At 34.5% G+C, this 21,127-nt stretch overlaps 1 protein-coding gene across 2 annotated transcripts in view; it reads right to left on the reverse strand.

The window, feature by feature from the left end:
• wapl (cohesin release factor wings apart-like) overlaps nt 1–21,127 on the reverse strand; it is a 436,770-nt gene that overhangs the window by 334,197 nt on the left and 81,446 nt on the right. For both annotated transcript variants that reach the window (XM_089596620.1, XM_089596619.1), the window contains exon 2: nt 19,226–20,682. In XM_089596620.1, coding sequence (XP_089452746.1) covers nt 19,226–20,596 — 1,371 coding nt within the window. In that variant the 5' untranslated portion in view covers nt 20,597–20,682. The remainder of the gene's footprint in view (nt 1–19,225; nt 20,683–21,127) is intronic.

Here is a 21,127-nt window from a genome sequence, read left to right on the forward strand (position 1 = left end):
ATTTTATTTTGATAAACGGTAGTGAAAATTTTCAATCATACGAAATGGATCATTTTCTATGAGTTTAGATGGATTTTGATTTTTTAAAACTATACCATAAATAATTTCAGCATCATTTTAAATGCTTACATCAAATTGACATGTTTGTTAATTCTGCTATTTACAAAATTCAACCACAAAAACTTTAAATAATAGAGAAAGTGAGATAGTAGTTTACGTCAAAAAATATCCATGTCTCCGAGCTGCTCCATGAACCCGTGGGCTCTTGCCTTCGGTGGGACGGTTCTTGACGTAAGTAAATCTTAAAACTGGTGGGAGAGGGGGTACGGTGCGGCCGACTACGTTCGAGCTGCAGGGCGTGCCATTGCCTACGCTCGACATCACCTATGACTATAACCATCTGGGTATATACCCACAGGGTACCAGGTCCCACAAACTCCGGTGTCAACAAGATCGGCAACTCTTTGCTCGCCCCTTGGCTAAAGTTGGATGCGGTGGGCACGTTCCTGCTGCCACGCCTTGACTTCGTCATGCAGGGGGCGAGCATCGAGAAGAAATGCTTTACAGCAGCGGACAAGGAGGTCCAAAGGTTCGCCAAGAGCTGGTTGTGCCTCCCTCAGCAGGCGAGCACGGAGTTGGTACACGTACCACCGAAACAGGGCTTCAGTGGGCTGCTCTAGCTCACGGATTTATAGGACCTGCTCACGGTGGCTCATAGTTACATAATTCTGTACGCCAGAAATCACACCATGAGCGAGTTGTTCATAGAACTGTTAAAGTCTGGCTGGAAGTCTGGCTCAAAGTCTGGCAGATAGAATGACCGAATGTATGTCTGGAAGTCTGGCTTAATGTCTGGCTATAAGTCTGGCTGTATGTCTGGCTGAAAGTCTGACAGATAAAATGACTAAATGTATGTCTGGAAGTCTGGCTTAATGTCTGGCAGAAAGTCTGGCTGGAAATCTGGCTCAAAGTCTGTCAGAAAGTCTGGCTGAATGTCTGGCTGGAAGTCTGGCTCTAAGTCTTGTTGAATGTCTGGCAGAAAGTATGGCTTGAAGTTTGGCTAAAAGTGTGGTTTTGATTTTTGTCTTATATCTGGATGAAACTCTAAAATTCTATTAAAAAGACTTGAACATGATGTCCACATTTGTTTAGTAACTACAAACTACAAATCTACATAAAAGCCCATAATTTCATTGGGGTTATTCACTCTTCTCTTAGCCTAACCCCTCCGTCGACTCTTGCTTCATTAAGAATTTATCACGCGCTCTTCTCCAGCAGGTGCAAACGGCGATTAAGAGTCAAAAACAATAAATATGCATGTACACATGTGTGTATATATACATTATAAGGTTGTAATGGTTCATGCCGCCTGTTAAACTAACCTCATGGCAAATCACCATCCTCAACAATTTTTTTCGAAAAAACTAGCCATTTGTTTGGAAAAAAAATAGTTGCATCTTATTCAGGATAACTTAATCTGTAATAAATAAAATTTTCAGCCAATTTAACCGAGAGAGAATATCCTAAGGGTTTTTGCGGGGTCCTTTATTGAGCATTTTGATCGATTCAGTATCAACACTCTTAAATTCATCTTTTCTATAAAATTAGTCCTATTTATTCATTTTTTGTGTTTTAACTTTTACTAGCACTTGTCTACATATTGATTTTTTAAAACTATTGCATTCTTATGATCTCCGTTCTTTAGTATGTTTCTTTCTATACTTTTGTGTTCGTGTTTTTCTATTTCCCTGCACTCTTGTACGCCTTCGCAACGATGACGAAAATATCAGCATGTTTATGTCTTAAACATCTACTCCTTCTCGTTCGATTTTTTTTTTATGGTTAAAATTTAATAAATCATGCCTTGAGGACGTCCGGTAAAGAGAGAATTTTCCAGTGAATTTTTCTGAAATTTTGATCAGTCGTTATTATTGTTGTTACAATAAGCCGAAATTTCAAGAGGTCCGTCTGTTTCGTTTTTAAGATATTGAATTTTAAAGTTCAGTCGTTTTAACATTGTCACTTATGGGAAAACTGATAAAAAATTAGTTTTAAGCAAATTGGCCCAGTGAATTTCGGTAATTTTTTTGTATGTCATATATAATGTTATGAATTTAATGTATACCAAGTTTCGCGACGATCGTCTGATTCGTTCATGAATAAAAAAATTAACAAATGTTCGACAGAAACGCAAGGCAACGTCACAAGTCGCGGGAAATTGTTATGAGCTGAACTGCGCCTTCAGCCTCCACAACTTTCGCTGTGCCATAGTGATTCAGTCAGCAGTCGTGCTCTGTTTGTACTCCATTCTTAGTATTGATATCACAAGTCTTACATTTTCTATTTTTTGTACAAAAATCAAGAACCTTATCAATCATGTATCCTACAATAGTGCAAAAACCATTCAAGCTGTCGTAACGATGACCTGTCGACCTGTGACTCCAGCCCATGTCATAGCTTGCGAAAAGCCTGGTAATTAATTTTCTTCGCCATTTTTCGTTTGTTTGTTAGTCAGAATAAACCCGCCTTGAAAGTGGGATGGACTTGAAGTGATGGGAATTAATAGGGAAAATGAAAATCCTTTTTTAGAGTAACAAAAAAATCAAGTACATATAAATCATGAATATAAATGCATAAGTCCATCATCAATATACATTCAATAAATGAATACTCCAAGTAAAAATTTATCTAAAAAATACAATTGCTTTAAGCGATGCTAGTACATATACATATTTAGTCACATACGCATATTTTTGTACATACATACACAATCACTCATAAGCACATTCACACCTTTATGTACATACATAACAAAAAGCATTTTTCATCTAAAAAATTACTGTCAACAATTTGATCATTTGTAAATAAAAAACTCTACAAAAAATATTAATGAATTTTAAAATAAATAAAACAGTAATTTATTAGAAAATTAATGATATGTAGAAGTAATATCCATTCTAAGCTTCTTAACATGTATTCTACTGATGTCTAAAATGTGTTGTGAAAAACCTAATAAAATGTTTGTTTTTTTGCGATTTTACATGACAATGGTCCCTTAACGTTACGTTTTATCCCTTCAATATACCTCAAATCACCCTACATCATCCACATTTTTTAATTAGTTGTCATACAACAATAACTCTTATACATCAACTTTAAAGTCCCTACGACCTACACACCTTACTGAATACCAAAATTACCAAAATATGCCAGGTCATAATGTTAAATACGTTGGTGAAAATGTTTGGATTAGGTTTTTTGCATTGTATTGGCTTTTTTTATCCATGGAAAGCATATGAAAAAACCACAATTTTTATGTTACTGAAGTTCCTAAATATTCTATCAACATTTTTTTTACTTTACGTACATTGAGTCATTAAATCAAAATTCGGTTTATTTAGAGAAAAATTTTATATTTTATTAATGGTTAAGCATCAACACAAAGTAAGATGTCTGTTCAAAAAATAAGGAACATTTTAAATTTTATGGATTATGTACATTCAAAAAATTTTTTATTTTGTTGTGTTGGTATACTCATTACACTCATATAATCACAGTTTCAACTGTATATCGTTTCTTTTTTGTTACTTAGAAGCCGAAAAGTAAGCAGTGTTTGTTATGCTCAGTGAATACTCAGAATAAGGAAAATGTATATGACTAGTATGACAAACCTTGTCCTCAACGCTCTAGAAGGTCATTAACAGATGAAAACATTGATGACGTAAAGAAAAAACTGTTGGAGAGTCGTCAAATCACCACTAGAGAATTAATTTATGATCTCGGCGTCTCTTTAAGTTCAAGTCAAGCAATTTTAACGGGGGTTTGAAACACGAGACGTGTGTCAACAAAACTTATTCCAAAACTGTTGAATTAACCACTCACATATCGTTTCTTCCGTATGAATTTTTGACAGAAAAACTCTGTAATGACACCTTAGTCTTCATATTCATCAGACATGATCCCGTGTGACTTTTTTCCATTTCAAAAACTGAAGAGACCTATGAAAGGACACCAATTTTTCACGATTGAGGAGACAGAAACCGAATCACTGAGATAGCTCAAGGGCATACCAAAAAGTTCTGCTTCGAAGACTAGAAAAAACTCTAGCACAAGTGCGTATATCTTTCTTGCCAGAAAAACGCGTTATTAATTTCACTATATAGCTCTTGGCACCCCCCTTCTCTGCTCAATCAATGCATTAAAATTATCACTGCGTCTCATAGTTCAGCCACTGATTAATCTTAAGGACATAGATAATGGATTTCTATGAAACTACCTATAAAAATAAAGAATTATCATTTATATACTTTATATGAATTAGCAGCTGGGCTAAGAGATGCCATAATAACTCAGATGCCGTAACTGAAATGAGGTAGATACCAAGACCTTGATACTATAATTGGTAACGCGTTTGATTACCGAATACTCTAATTCCAAGGATACTTAAATCAGCTTTTATACATCGCAGAGGGTTATTCAATATATTTGGCTTCACCCGACACTCACTGAACGGAACACCTTAGTGTGTTGACATTTAATGTAAAATGTTTTCTTGACACTTCCCGAAATTAAAAAACTACTAATTTAAAAAAATTTGAGTTTGGAAGCCATGCAGATCATTTGATCGAAGAATAAGTAATAAAGAGTAATAAAGATATAATAATGCTGAAAAGCATATGGCATAATTCCATATGTCATTAAAAAAATTGTTGGCCCTAAACGGCCGTTGGTTTGTACTTTTTCACGTTGTAACAAATAGAAAGGGGTATTTGTTAAAACTGTAAAAATTTAAGACTGATAGAAAATATATAATTAAAATTTTTTTTTTTCCAATCTTTGAAATTCTCCTTTTAATGTGACCTCTTGCGATTATAGTCATGGTTAAAACTTTTGTGAGCCCTAAAATATAGTTTTTGTCAACTTTGTTAAATTGTCAAATATTTGTTAGCAAAGTAGTTCGACGTTTAACAGCCCTAAAAAGACCGGTAAGCTAAACTCTTTCTTGACTGAAATTTCGAGCAAAAGTGACTGCCTGGACACATCAGGGTGATATTCTCTGGCCTAATATTGTAGCACCAGACTAATAGGAAGGAAAACTACAACGTCTAAAACGTTGGAGTTTTGGTGATCTTAGGTGGAGAAATTGGTACGTGATGCTAGCCCGTTGGATACTGTACAGTCTGCTCAACTTTGTTTCTCTTTCATAGCTTCACTGTTAGGTTCATCCAGCGCAGGCCTCAAAGAGAATAAATGATTCCTGGTTGAATGCTTAGAAACGAGAGGCTAATGCACAGTTTTTAGAAGTTGAATTATGGAGTCTCGGGTCAAAAAACTCCGCTCATGACGTCTGCTAGTGAATGACTGACTTGGTTTAATAGTGGCCGGATTGATATACTGTTTTAATGGACAAAGTGTTGCTGGAAGTGGTTGTAAAAATGTTGGCAAGGTAGTTTAACGTCAAATGGCCCTAAAAAAAAAACCGATGAGATTGATGCTTAACTAAGGAACGTGAATACTTATGATGGCCTTAAAAAGGGCCAGTGGGAATAATTTCAGTCATTCCTTAGTATGATTTATAATGATAAAGAGCCGGTTGCGGGTAGTTTGACTCGTACCCTGGGAGTCTTTCCGTATGGAGATCGTGCTTAAAAGAGGTATACCACTGGCCCAAGACTATCTTATCTTCGGATCGTTTCCCAGATAACCAACCGTTCACCGTTATTCGGAAAAGTAAGCCTGGAGAATACCGTCTCTAAGGGTAATCCGTTGTGATAAACCACTTAGGAGGTAACTGATAAAATTTTTAGCTGATGTGGCTGCCCGAACTTCTCAGGGTTGTTTTAACTAGTAAGCTGTTGTGGCAAAATCTGCTCTGGTAGCACTAAATGGGTTAGAAGAACGGGAAAGAAACCCCTAATAGTGAGAGCAGATTGTGCTCTGGCTAGACACCTCTTGGTATTACGCCTCAGACGTTGGCAGTTGAGAACGCCTTTTACTCGTGGCACCTTGTTGTCAGTCAAATTGGCTAGAAACTTTAGTCAAGAAGGAGTTCAGCTCAGAGGTCCTATTTTAGGCCATCGAAACACTTTGCCAACAAATATATTAAGACCTTAAAAAGTTGATGAAAAACAGCCTTAGGGTTCAAACAGTTGTAACCATGTCTATTGTCGCAAGAGGGTAAATTGGAAGGAAAACTTCAAATGCCTCGAATGTATACAATTTTGGATGTCAAAAAACTGACGCAAAACATTTCTTGAGATTCAAACAGCAGTGTCAAAATCGATGATTAAATAATCTGTCAAGTGACAGATGAGCTTTCCACGACTATCCTGACATTGACAATTTGAATCTCCAAGCTATTCAAGAAAGTGAAATAATATGTACTTGTATTCAAGCGGCGTTGGCTCAGTGGTAAGCGTACTTGTTACTGATACAACGCTAACCTAGAGGTCGCGAGTTCGATTCCCAGTGAATGCAGATTTTTTCAAAAACTGTTTTCGTCGGGAAAAATTCCTATGTAACCCAGGCTGTTTCAGGGCGGGTTTTTCCGTGGAATTTTTTTTCAGAGTAATTCCAGGATTTTTTTCTTGCCCCACAGGTCTTCGGGACTGGGTGAATGCGAAACAGTGTTAGGGCTTAGAGGTAGGGATTAACGGATCCGATGCGCCAGGCAGAGATCGCCGGCCTTACCAGCGAGGAGTGGTCCCTGAAACATGGGGCTTGTCCAGGGATGCTAATTAGACTGCATCTGGTGCTTCGGCAGAGAGCACCGGCTTAACCAGCGAGAAGTGGACGTCCTGAAGTATGGAGTCCTCTCCAGGAAAAGGTTACACAGTGGCAAGTGGACCCGAAAATGGGTGCGGCAATACACCCCCACACATGGGTGGTAAGTGGGTGGCCCCGGCGACATGGCTTAAGAGCTGTTGCGGTAAACCGATAGAAAAAAAAAAAAAAAAAAATTTTCTCGTATTCTCTGTAGCGTTAAAAAATGTAAGGATAAAGCTCTAGAGCCTTAGCCCTGCCTTAGCACCGCCTTTATCCCCTTCCACCCATTACCAACCTTGGTATAACTGTCTTATCTAGCTTAATATAAACTTATAAAATAAATATTTTTAGCCGTTCTCTGCCACTCCTAGCCTCTCCTGTTTACGCCCAGCCAACTCTTTTTAATCCCTTTGCCGCATCTTTATTGCTCTTTTGTTAAATAAGTTGATGCAGTTTATGTCCTCCAATAATATATGGTTATTTATCAGAAGCAATTACTACCTCCTTCCTTTTGACCTTAAAAATTAGAGGTAGAAAGTGTGAACCAGATAAATTATTCTTTTCAAAATAGCAAAATACGTTTTTTTTACACATCTTAACAGATAAAATCAGGAATATTTACATTTTACTTGTTATGAAATAGTAGTTTAAAAAATTGACCACTTTCGTAAGTGTAAAAATGAGTTTTTGCAATTTTAGGAGAGGAAACATGATTAATTACACGTTTTGAAAGTGTAATAATAAATAACTTTTTTTAGAAGAGGAAATTCAAAAAATGCACATTTTACAAGTGTATTTTTGTTTTCTCTTTTCAAAAGTGTAAAAATGAGCATTACTCTTTTGAAAAGATAAAATCTTAGTACACTTTTTAAACGTTCAAAGTTCTCTTAGTAACTAAGTTTGTAAAAGGGTTATGTAATCATGGGATCTTGTGTATTGAAAAGGTGATCAAGAATGTTTCTTTGGTGTTGTAGTATTTGAACAATGAATTTGTCTCATATAATTCAAGTATCAATGTATGTATGATTGTCTTTAAGGAAGTTTACTCGCTAAGGGAATTAACGTCAATATATTGATAATACTTCGAACAGAGATAAATTAGTGTATACACTTTAAATATAAAAAGACCTTTGATTCAAGTTTCAAGTCACTTTATAACTTAAAATTTTATTGATATATATTTTTATAGAAATTGATAATTTTATTTTTTAACTTTCAACGTGCCGTATTATGAGAATCAGTACTGTTATGATATATAACCTGTAATATCTGGATAATCAACGTCAAGATTTAATAGGAAATTTTTTTGAAAATAGCTAAAAACTTATTCCATGAGCCATGAATCAAGATGAGACTATAGCTACGTAATAACTAAGTAATAAATTAGTGAATGAAATAATTCTCTTTTGACAGCTGCTGTTAGTACGCCACGTTAAATTTTTATATATAGTCATACCGGTTACATAAACAGTTTATTTTACGCGTCAAAAAGGTTGGGTACGAGTACAATTTTAAAAAGTACTCTTTTGTCTCAGTGTACTGATGCGAAAATGGCACAAGTATGAAAGATAACATTTAAAAATATGATGAACAAAAGAATGATCACTTATTGTAACTAATTTATTGAATAGCTACGAGCCTAAGGAATAAAAAAGTACTCTTAGTGATGTACTACTTAGTCAACAAGTTAATGCACTGTTGCACGAATAAATTTTTATACACCGATAATTTGAGAACAGTAAATAATACTTTATCTATTAAAACTGGTCAAAGATTTTGGTGTTGATCAGATCCCTGCCCTTGGAGTCCTGAAAAATACTACAGTGACAAAATTCAGGCCATCACTGAGAATGATGGTGGTTTTTATTTATTTATTTATTTTTTTGGTGTGGAGGAAGGGGAAATGCATTGAGGCACGCCGCAGGGACAGCGGTAGTGTGAGACTCAGTGGATTTTTTTATTAGACCACCCATACCCACTAAACCCCCCCCCTCATGCCGCGTGGCTTGAGTTCCACCCCGGAACCGCGTTAGCATTACTTCGGGGTGGAGCCACCAGAGGGACCATCGTGTCTCACAGCATTAACTAGCTAACTCGCCACCATTTTCTACAGGTGCCAATCCTCTCATGTCCTGAAAAGGACTCGGGATCCCTGAAGATTGGCACCCGTTCTCTAGCTCTACAACGTTTGATGCTTTCCTATGCTACTGCCTAAAGGGCAGCCTCAGCATCCCGCGCGGCAGCTTTCTCCTCTTCCTTCTTGGGACGGACCACTGACCTGACGTAACCGTCCACCGCCCTCTATCTCTCTTCGGTGGAAAGCATATGATGATTTCGGGAGTGGGTGTCACGCCGAGCCTGTACACCAGTTGCTGGCGCTCGCGGTGCCATCTCTCGCACACGAAGAACGTGTTTTCAACGGTATCATCCACCGTGGGGCAGTAGGCACATCTGGGGGATGCTTTCTCCGCCACGCGGTGGAGATAGGCATCGAACTGACCATGCCCAGAGAGGAACTGGGTGAGGTAATAATTTACCTCTTCATGCCGTCTCCCCACCCATGGTCGCAGGTTCGAGATCAGCAGGTGCGTCCATCTACCAACACTAGCACGATCCCAATATTGTTGCCACGTCGTCAACGTTTCTTTCTGTCTGTCGCCATCGCTTCCGTCACCGGAGCCCAGGAATTTCCTTTGCCACTCCAGTACAAGCAACACGACGGGAATCGTTCGTGCTATCACCATAACAGCAGCAGAGGAAACGGTGCGGTAGGCGCAAGCGATCCTTAGAGATCCAATGCGCTACACCGAAATGAGACGCTCTCGACGTCCCGTCTCGCAACCGCATCCGCCTACACCTCCACGCCGTACAGGAGTATCGAGTTAGAGACCGACGCCAGAAGCCGCCTTTTGGCTTCCCGCGGGCCTCCAACGTTCGGCATTAACCGTGTAAGCGCTCCCGTAACCTTGGCAGCTTTGTCAGCTGCTCTCTTGATGTGCTCCTAGAAGGTGAGCCGTGAGTCGACCCACACCCCCAGGTAGCGCACAACCGGGCTTGCGCAGATTGCCTCACTCGCAACGTTCAGGCGAAAATCCCCCCCGAACTACCGTTGCCTGGTAAGGACGACCATCTCCGTCTTGTTGATCGCAAGTTAAAAACCGTGATCCCGCAGCCACTCTTACACTATCGCGACCACCCACCGAATTTTGCGCTCAGCCTCTTCTCAAGATCTCGCTGTGACGTGCAGTGCTATGTCATCAGCAAAACCCGTCAGTTTGACCCCCGGAGGCATTTCAAGGCGCAGAAGTTCATCATAGACTAGGTTCCATAAGTCAGGGCCGAGGGCGGAGCCCTGTGCGACTCCCGACGTCAGGCGTCTCTCTCTTGGTCCATTCTTCGTGTCGTATCGGAGTACACGATCCTGGAGATAGCTATCCAGTATCTTTCTAATGTTGTCCGGTATATTCTGGCGTCTTAAAGCTCTCATTATATCGTACCATTTGGCCGAGTTAAAGGCGTTTCTAACTTCAAGAGTCACCAAGACACAGGCGCTTTTCGTCTTATGTGAAGGTTTCCATGCCTCCCTTACCGACTCAAGGACCTCGGCCACAGCCATGACCGTCGATCGTCTCCCCGAGAATGATGGTGGTAGCAACTGACAGTGTATAGTGCTTGTCGTATAAAGACAAGAATTCTCGTTTGGTTTCGAAAGCTGCCAATTTATTTTTTTAAATCTATCTGCAGTATATTAAGAGAGGGGTAAATACACAATAACACACGCACGTAGAACTTACTAGTAGCTTTATTGCTTTTAAGGTACAAACGAAGGATAGAACGATTGGGCGTATGAAGTTAGAGAATCTGCCTCAAGCATGACCACACCATGCTGTAGTCAAAGGTTGTCTGGCGGGAATGCGCTCGCTGGCTGCAGCCCAAGTTGCACACTAACGCTTACACGCCACGCCACACACCCGACATACCACTCGCACATACAAGCATATACACCACACTATCTATAACCTCACAAACTATGGTATAGGTCAGTTTTTGCCATTTGCAGGAGGTATTATCCAAGTCACTGCTACATTCTTGCTAAGTGCCTAAGAAGTTCCCAGAAAATGCTTGATTCCCCGATTTTTTTGTGTCTCGCAATACACTAAAGAAAACATAATGTTTTAACTTTATTTAGCATGATTTTTTATGATAAATGTTTTATTTTTATATATAATTTTTTTCTATTGCTTCAGTAATTTTGATTTAATTATTTTTCGAATGGTGTAAAGGATTATTCATTCTCTTAGCGCCGATTGAAACTCATGGTTATTAACTAAATGAAGAAGTACATCAGCCACACATTTTATTAACGTGACGTTTTGACGTTATTTGGAAAGAATAACTCCCTTAGAACTTCCAATTTCTCGTTTTTTGATAACTTTAACATTATTTAGGGTTTACATGAACAATAAAACACCACTTGGTTTTTTTTGAGCAAAAATTTATTCATCTATATACTTGTCAATATTTCGTCTCATCATGGAGACCTTATCAAGACTGTAAACAAATTAACATATATGTTGGCTTATTGTAAATAAATATAAAATAAAATAAGGGTAAGGATACAATACGTATAGTACCTTTCACTTTTAAACGCAAAAATCTGACGCACTATGGACCAACAGTTTTATTTTATACACAAAGCATGTTATAGGCGAGAACTATTTCGATCATAAACTATATGTAGACTGTTCACACCGACGGATAAACAGGCAACACGATTACAGGGAATGCGGTCTTTGTGCGTTTTGCATCTTTTTACGTTATTATTCGATACACTGTCAAGTATACGAATATTTAGAATAGATGTCTACAATTTTTATGAAATAATTAGATGGTATTAAGAGCAGTTTCAAACGTGTTATTTTAAAACATGTATTTTTGTCTGATACAAAAATAATATTATGTGATATGAGCAATGTAACGTGCAATATACTTTGATTTTTGCAATTGATATTTGCAATAAGTTTCCAATAATTTACTTTTGTTTAAATCAACAATAACAAAACGTAAAATATGGTAAAATGGTCATCTACGGGAGTGGTAATTTTTTTTTTTTAAGCTTTACAGTCTTAATAATTTCGAAACTTCTTTATTGTTCCACTGCTTGTTACTTCCAATATACAATTTATTTTTGCCACTATTTTATGTGCAACAGCAGACTCTGAAAGAAAATCACGATCAACTTCTTATTACATTCTTAAACAATCTTCCACACATGAAGTTTACAAACCATACAAGATGTACGCCCATTATTTTCTTTTTAATTTGATAATCAAAATGTATAACCAGCTCAGAACCCCTCTTTCACTGTCAACTTACGAGTCTTCCTTTTTGTTATACTATTCAGAGGTGTGACATATAGGTGACAGTACGAATGTTATCAATTTATTAGTTATAATTACTTTGCACGACAAACAAGTACACACCAGCCTCTTGTGATAGAATATGGTATTTTTCTTATTATAATGCATATAATAGTTACGTATAGCAAGAACGTACATGCATATTTTTTGCTAGTCTTCGCTTGATGTATGAACAAGTATTATAACCTTAACTTTACCAGCAGTAAGCAGACGTTCTTGCGTGCGCATTTATGTACCCATGTATAGAGTTCTCACTATTTACCGACTAAGCTCCATGAAAATGTGGCAACGCCGTGCGTTCATGCAAGCGCACCATAGCCTTTCAACTGCATTTATGGGTAGTTATGGACGTATTTTCAATAACCTTCCATTTAAAAGCTATATGTCCTAAAAAGTTAATTTCAACGGGAATCGCTTCAGAAAAATCGCTCTACACGCTGTTCTTGGGAAATGCCACCGTTAAATATTAGCCTGTATTACATATGCTCGCAAACTCTTGCATACTTGAGGTAATAATTTTTATCTTGCAAACTTCAGCGTTGAAATTTCTCAAATCGAATTCAAACTGACTATGAAAGTTTTTGTAATTGCTAATCAATTACTTAACGATGCATTTTTAATGAAACATCACTCTTAAACCATAACACATAACATCATTTCATTATCTTAACTTCATTATATCTCAATGCAAAAGGAAGAACAACTGAGCAAAATGTATTTTTTTTTGGCAAGTTTTGTCAAGTTTAATTTGCATAGGTGTCTAAAATACTATCATCTAAAATTCTTGTAATCTAGAGCATTGATGTTAATGCCATCATTTGTGTTACCTGCTGTTGAGTGTGAGCGCCATACATTATATAGGTATTTCATGAAAGAATAAAAAATGTTTATATTGTTCATACCAGCAGAGCAAAAGGCAAAATCTAATATCAATAGCACATATCAAAACATCTCTATAAGGACATGGTAGAATTTTGTGAGAGCGCAAAGTCGTACTAGGACCGGATAGTACTTTGGGTCCATGGTGAGAAAATATAATTTTCCTACCTGCGGCGTTTTTGAAAAGCTGGTGTACCCATGGTAGAAAAAATAGGATTCACCACATAAGTGTTGTCGATCCGTTGCTATCTTATGTCCCTCAAGCCTTGCTTCGCAGGTACCTTGGCTTGCAAAATAGCGCCAGAGACGATGGCACTTATCCGACGAAAACTACCGTTTCGGCACTTGAAGAAAAAGATACAATAAAATAAATAACACTATCGTATTGCTAAGGGAAATCTTAACAGAGATAAATCTCAGCACATGGTTCTAGGTGGTTTTTTTAATAAATTGATGGTGCCATTGAGAATCTCAGGCGATATATTAGTAGTTAGTACGGCACTTTAGTAATCTTGGGTGAGCCCATCTTGCCGCTGCAGCAGACTCTTGCGCGGTAGTCAGAGCCTAAATTATCACAAACTTAATTGCTTATTTCAGGTAACAAACAATGGATTCGCTCGTAAAAAAAGTTCTTCTGTAAAGTAAGCATTCAAGAGAAGGCCAGTTTAAAATTAAAAAATTGATGAAGGCAACTGCTACAAATAATATGTGAAAGTATCGTATCGCGGCTTTTGATAGTCTGACAATAATTTAAAATAAATTTTATTACTGATTCTTTAGTTATGAATTAAAGTAGTGTATGTTCGAAGCAATGAAGTAGTTCAATTTTTTTCTTTGTTCTGTACTTAAAAATCTAAATTTTTGAAGAATCCAACGTAAAGCAAAAACTAAACCATTCTGGCGAGGTGGATCTTTAATAATTCAGTTTTTTTGTAGTAAATATTGTTGATAAATTTTATTTCATAGTTTTGCAGTTTTGATTCCTGATAAGTATAACTATATGATACATTGATATGACGTACAGCACAGCACATAAGAATTTCTTTACAATAGTAATAATAATTCCCAAATAATCAAAAAAATATTTTTGATAATACATTTGACAAATAGTACAATAATAATATGAAAAAATCGCTACGAGCTGGGAGAAATTTCATCAACGTTAGTATAATGATAAAATTAACAAAAATCTTATTTTTTGGTTTTTAAAAAAAAAATCATATTTTTAACTTAAATAGAACAAAAGTTAAGAATTTTTAAAAGTTAGTCTCGAAACCAAAAATTACCAAAACTGTCTCTAACATACAATATTAATTTCTGTGAGTAAATTCACGATTCTGCATCGGTATGGTCATTTAGAGTAAATAATTGAATTTTAAGTCTTTTCTAGGCTTCGTAGTAACTGACTTAAACATTCTTGAAATGTTGTTTAAACTTGTTGTAAGCTTTTTGTAATCTTTTTGGTCTAGGCAAAAGAAATTGACAGTATTACTATAAGATATCTAGCCTAGAGACCTAAAATCTTTGTAATGAAACAAAAAATCATCTAATAATACTCATAGTTGGGTTGGACGTTAATGAATACAAATCGCATTTAAAAAGTTAAAGAAAATTATTAATAATTGTTCGAATATTCAAGATTCTCATTAAAATAACAATAAATAATAATTTTCTTAGAATTAATAAAGATACTTTAATTTTTTGAGTTTCTTAACACCATAAACAAGTTCATAGTTCATGATACAGCTATTTTTCTGCTTGGTGTTATTAAGTATTAAGTAGAAGGAAAAGTAACAAGCACCCAGGAAATAAACTCGTTTAAAGTTTACTCCCTGGTAAAAAGCAAGGGTTTTAAACAATCAGAATAAAAGTTATTATTTTGAATTTACTTTTGCGTTTACGCGATACTTTTTCTTTATTTGTCTAGAGCAGTCTTAGGGAGAAGCTTAAGCTACCATTAGATGAAGCCTACCACATAAAGGTGCTGAAAGCTCTAAACAGTTAACTGTCACAAACAATAGCATGTTGAAACTATCAACAGCTATATCAAAGATAAAAGTTCACTCGTAACCTAGTATTTACAACTCAGTATTGTCAAACTGTCAAATGCAATTGACTATAACTATATAAAGCTGACAAACATTTCTTAAAACTGGATATAATTGGTGGCATGTAACAGCATCTTCGTCAATTCAAAATAAATTATCCTAAAATTAAACGTTTGCTTTCTAATTTTAGGATTAAGAATGAAATGCAATCACTTAGTTAAAAATAACGTTGACTAATGAATTGAAAAGTGTTTTAAATTGCTTCCTCAGCTCAAAGAGAGTAAAGTACGTAGAGACTGGTAAAATGTTTTTTTTTCAAATGCAACTTTTTAACTGATATTTATAATTTGTATGACAGAGGGGAGGAAGCTTTACAGCTATTATGTGCTCAGTCACCATACTAAGTTTTTTTTCCAAGTTTTCTATCCTTTCGAATGCGAAGGACTAAAAATTGACAAGGACTTAAAAATTATAGCGGTTTTTAATCGCACCTATCTTCATTGATAAATCATATACTTTGACTTAATAGGCATTAGTAAGAAATATATTTTTTGACTTTATGGGTATCAGTGAAAAACTTGTGACGTAATATATTTCAGTCAATACTTTTGATGTATTTATTATACGAAGTATTACCAAATTGTACAGTTATTATTTTAATTTAATGTGTCACATAATTCAATTTGAAATTAGCTTGATAACATGAAAATTCAAGTACATAACAGAAAATTTTCACCGTACATAATTTTTATAACGAAATCGCACAGAAGATTGTGCTTGTTTATGTAATATATCGTTTCTAGTTTTAACATGCAAGAAATTACAAAATTAAATACTTAAGGTAGGAATTGGCAAGTAATAGAATTATAATTAATACGCATGAAAAGGGTTCTTTTGATGTGCGTTACACCTATAATTTTTATTTTTTATTTTCATCCAAGTAATTGTAGTGTTAATACTGTAAGTAGAATTTGTTTCTCAGAGGAAGAGTAGAGGAAAATAAAAAAGAATAATCTACGAACGCAATAAAGTAGAAATAAAGATGAATATTGTATTTTAAGGCCTTAGCATAGCAATGAATAACAAGGATAAGAGTATTGAATTTATTAATAAGATATTGAAAATAACAGCAGTCTAGGAGAAAAGTGTGTTAGAGATAAAAAGAACCACTAATTTTGTAGTTTTTAGATTAGGCATCTTAGGTAAGAGAAAGAGAGTACAAAAAAAAATTGATAGGAACTAACGGACGTATTTAACATGTATTGATCTATAAGGAGACGAAATATAAGAAACGATCCACAAGGAAGTGTGAATCTAAAAAAGGCCCTGATAAAGTATTATTTAACAACAAATATTACTCATGGTAAGATGGAGTGAAAAAAAAATTGAAACAGTAAAAATAAAAAATAAAAAAAGATAAGACTTTAGGAACCTAAGAAAATCAAATCCTAGATAGCAACAATACTGTAAGGATATTATTCAGCCAGACCTAAAATATACCAATTTTAAAATACAAATTATGAAACTTAGACAAACAGAAACATTTTTTTTCAAATACAGCGGAGGTTAAAAGTAATAATAAAGAATGGTGGTATCTCTACTGCTGAGGCGTTTGTATTAGTTAAATAGCTACATAAAAAGCAATCAAAGCTACAATATTCTTTAGACTATCGATCAGAAAAAATCAAAAATAAAATTCGGATACTAGAAAAAAAAGTAATAATCTAAAACGTAACATAAATATTTTTTTGATATCGAAGATCGCTACGATAGCCGATGAAGTGTAGGATAGATGCAAATTAACAATATCATTATTTCCTTCATTGTAGAGATTGATTATGATAAGCCAATAAAAAGCAACTAATAAAATTGATGTCTACAATAAACAGTCTTTTGATAATTATAGTCCTAAATATCTATTTGGTGAAAAAGTACAAATTTTAGCAGAGATTCGAACTTAAACAAAATCGTTATAGACCTTGTGACCTCGAAATTTAGTTTTAGCATGCCAAAAAAATTCAATAAAATTAACTTACTAAGAGGACAAAAAATGTATAAATAACTTTTTTTAGTACGAATACTGTAAGCATATTTTAAAGGTCGAAAAAATTCGCTTGATAAAACAAGAATGCGCTCCATAACAGTTAAAAAAAAAATTCTGCCAAAGGCTAAGAAAGTGTTAGATTCCGCATTCTTATTTCACAAACTAAATTTTTTTTGTATTTCCTGAGAAATGGTATTAAATAATCTGAATTAAGATGGTTTTATGATAGCTATGTTGATATAGTGAAATAAAAATATCAGATTGGCCAAATAATAAGAAATACTCCACCAAAAAAAATATCGTCGACTAGGTAAGCGGGAGAGTAACGGATGTCTGTCTGTGGCAACATCTGAAAATTATTGATTAGATGTTTAAAAAATTCACAAACGTGATAAATCATGTTTTTTTTTAATTACTAAAAAAACTTGAGACTGTGTGAAAAAATGTTTGAAAAAAAAAACTTTGTAAAAAGACTTACAAAACTCCGCAAAAATTTTTAGAAAGTTTATGAAAGCGTGCATAAGCGTGGAAACGTATAAAGAAGTTTAGTACTTAGTACATTACTATAATTAATTTTTGAGAAAATCAGGAAAGACAATTACGTCACTACTATCGGTGCCAAAAATAAAAACAGTAAAACAAACTTATTCCTTAGCGTTTTGTGTAATGTAGGAAATCTATATGATTAAGTAAAGTTGAAAAAAGGACTAAAAGTCGTTTCAAAGGTAAAAACTATTTAATTCAAATAAATTTAGAACAAAAATTTCAAACTTTACAAGCATGTGATAAAAATTTTGATCTTTAATACAGAATCACGATCTGGCAATGTGCATCAGATTCACGACAGTAACAGCGAGAGTAAGGTCATAATTGTATTAAAGTGAGAGTTACTACGTACGTAAGTGATACAAACTCGCCCACAACTTATAATTGGTGACCAGACATTTTAATTCCATGTTTTTTTTTTTTCTATAAATGTACACAAAAAATAACTTATTTTAACCATAGTACATTTCAGAACTATCGTTTATTTTTTATTTTACACTCAACGGATTCGTGACGTTGAGTATATTGCTATTACCTTGCAAGCAATCTCTAAGGTACTTTGTGCGCCAAAAACATGGTCCTAATATGTTGAATGCAAGGCAAGTGTTGAATCTATTACCTAGATTAGCTCGAACATGAAACGCAGAGCAGGCTGAGTCATGGCTAGCTTTGCGCTTGACCCATTTCCTTACTTTCCTTTCTATCGTTCCTGAAAACACTACTGGCCTTGAGGTGGATTCATTAGGAGCATATTTTCAACTAATTGACTCAGTTAACGGGCTGAGCACAGAGCGTTATCTATGAACTGAACGTTAAGCCGTTCTATGCATCTATGAGGAGTCATTGGCTGTTACTAAATAATGATTAATAATATTCTTAACTCTCACAGAACTAAAGTTTTACAACTATGATTTTTCTATACCAAAGAATAGAAAGTAAGAAAAAAATATTTCAAATAAATCTAATTTTTACTCATTTTAAGGAATAAAGCCCAGAATTATTGCTGTTTTTGTCTTTTTTGATTACTTTATTCTATTCAAATTGACAGTTTATACCAGAAATTACTGTTTTTAATATTAAACGCGCTAAAAAGATGAATGAAATATAGGATACTAGGAGGAATACTTGATGAAACAATTAATTATTAAAATTTGACTGATTCAAAACTTAGACCATAGAAGCCTTATATTCAAAAACTTTTATAAAAATATTCGTTACAAAAATTTTAACTACGAAACATACATTGAAACAAAATTTTCTTTGAATATACTTTTCACTTTTTTTATCGTTCTTATGTAGTACTTTTATTTTTAATAATAATAGTAACAACTAATTTTGGATCGACTTTTTAAGAGACAAATTTATTTCTCTGTTCAAAGGTAGAATTATGTTTTTTGAAGGCAAAAACAGTTATAAGGAGTTTTGTACAGTAAATTTATACTAGTATATAAGAAAATTAAAGTCATCAATAAATCAGGCTTAATGATAATAATGACTTGTGATGTTTAAATATTTTTTCTTACCCCTTTTACTTTTTTGTCACATCGAATGCTCGTAACGGTACTTTCTACTTCATGTGACAAATTTGTTTCATTTTCTGAAAATGTTGTTATTCGTGTTAAATGAGAATTTTTTATTTCTGCATCATAATCAATTAAATTTGAACTCGTTGGTGTTAAATTAAGAATATCTGCTTCAACTTTTTTACTATCTACATTAAGTAATTTTAATTCTTTTTCACTATCACTCCACTTATGCTTGTATAAAGCATGCCTTTTGTTTATGCTAGCTGCCCCTGTCGAACGCGTTTTAAAAATACTCCCTTTTTTTGTTATAGTCGGTTTTATGGTGGTTTTATTTTTTGTCATTATAGAAGGTTCTGATCTTGACGTAAGACACTGATTTTGAGTTCGCAAATCATTGAGTTCATTATTACTAGCACTTTCACTATCGTCACTACTAGAAGACCATTCATTATCTACATTTTTTGTCTTATCTTCAGCATTATTACCTAAAGATACTAACTCAGTTTCATTAATTTTTATGATCTCTGTAAGAGGAGTAATATTTCTTTCATCCACATTTTCGCAATCACTGTGAGCATTTACGTATGAATTGTTATAAACTTCATTATTAATTCGTGCACTGATACGGTCGGTGGGTCCAAAACCTTGATTCGATGCATCATGATAATTTTCTTTAACTAATTCATTTTTTTGCTCTACATATTTTGTTTTAGGTAAAGATTTTTCAGAGTTTCTTAAATCTTTATCAACTTTATTACTTTTACCATGGATGCTTCTAGTCTTTATGACGTCATAATGAGAATTAAATGTTTCTTCCGAATCTGTAACAGACTTTCTTAGAGTTAAAGACAGACCAGAGTTTTCAGGATTACTTGTGGAGGTCGAATTTGGAATCACATCATATTTCAAATTTTTTGATCTATTTCGTGTAGCTCTCAGATCAAATTTAACAGGTAATTGAGACAAGTTGCGTGATTCATACCGGAAAATATGATCTGCCTGAGTATTTGATCCAATTGTATTATTCATTTCTGGTATAGTTGAAATTTTTGAAACTTGGTAAGGTTCAGTATCAGGTTCGTCTGAACAAATAAGTTTAGCTGTTCCTTTGCATATCCTCAAAACAATGGGAGGTTTAGTTTCTTCACGGCCAGGTAGTTCTAAAATTGAACTAACAGCATTTGATTTATCTCTTTTGCAATACAACCTTTCAGTTGAACATGTTTTGTCATAATCTTGATCAACAGATTCACTAAACTTTGCAGTAGATAGAGTTCGTTCAGTGTTTGATGATGCGTTTCGACTTTTAAAAAATTTTTTTGGTTTATTGCTATCAGAAGTGTGTTCTTTTTTACTTTGTGGTATCATATCTTTGTCGTGAGTCTTTTGATTTACATATTCGAGCTTTAAACGTTTTGTTGCATAAGTTCCTCTAATATCGCTCGATCGTCTTTCTGTAAAAAAAAGAATTTAATGTTGTTTATTTATAAATTGACATTTATAAGATATGAATTTTAGAAATGCATTTATGTACACACAAAAAAGAAAAAAACTTCAATAAAATTAAATTATGTTCAACTCTATATAACATTGCACATAAGACTATCTTTAGCCCACTATAACCCTATTTAAAATTTTTATTGCATTCAAGATTAGGAAAACAGTTTGGTAGTGGTAAGTCAATCTATTTCTATCTAGAAATAACAAAAGTACAGTTACAGTTGTAAAAAAAGAAGAGATTTTTGACGCATATTTTCCGTAGCGAATTTATTGAAAACCAAAAAAATACTGAAATCACCCATTTGTAGATACTTATTTAAAAAATTCAATGGAGTGTGTAAAAACGCTAAAGCTAAGATATAATTGACTTTGAAAATTAAATACTTTATACTAAAAATT

Source organism: Copidosoma floridanum, unplaced genomic scaffold (genome assembly GCF_036245765.1).
Source record: "Copidosoma floridanum isolate Cflo_tuat_1 unplaced genomic scaffold, Cflo_Japanese_pri ptg000030l, whole genome shotgun sequence".
NCBI classification, from domain to species: Eukaryota; Metazoa; Arthropoda; class Insecta; order Hymenoptera; family Encyrtidae; genus Copidosoma; species Copidosoma floridanum.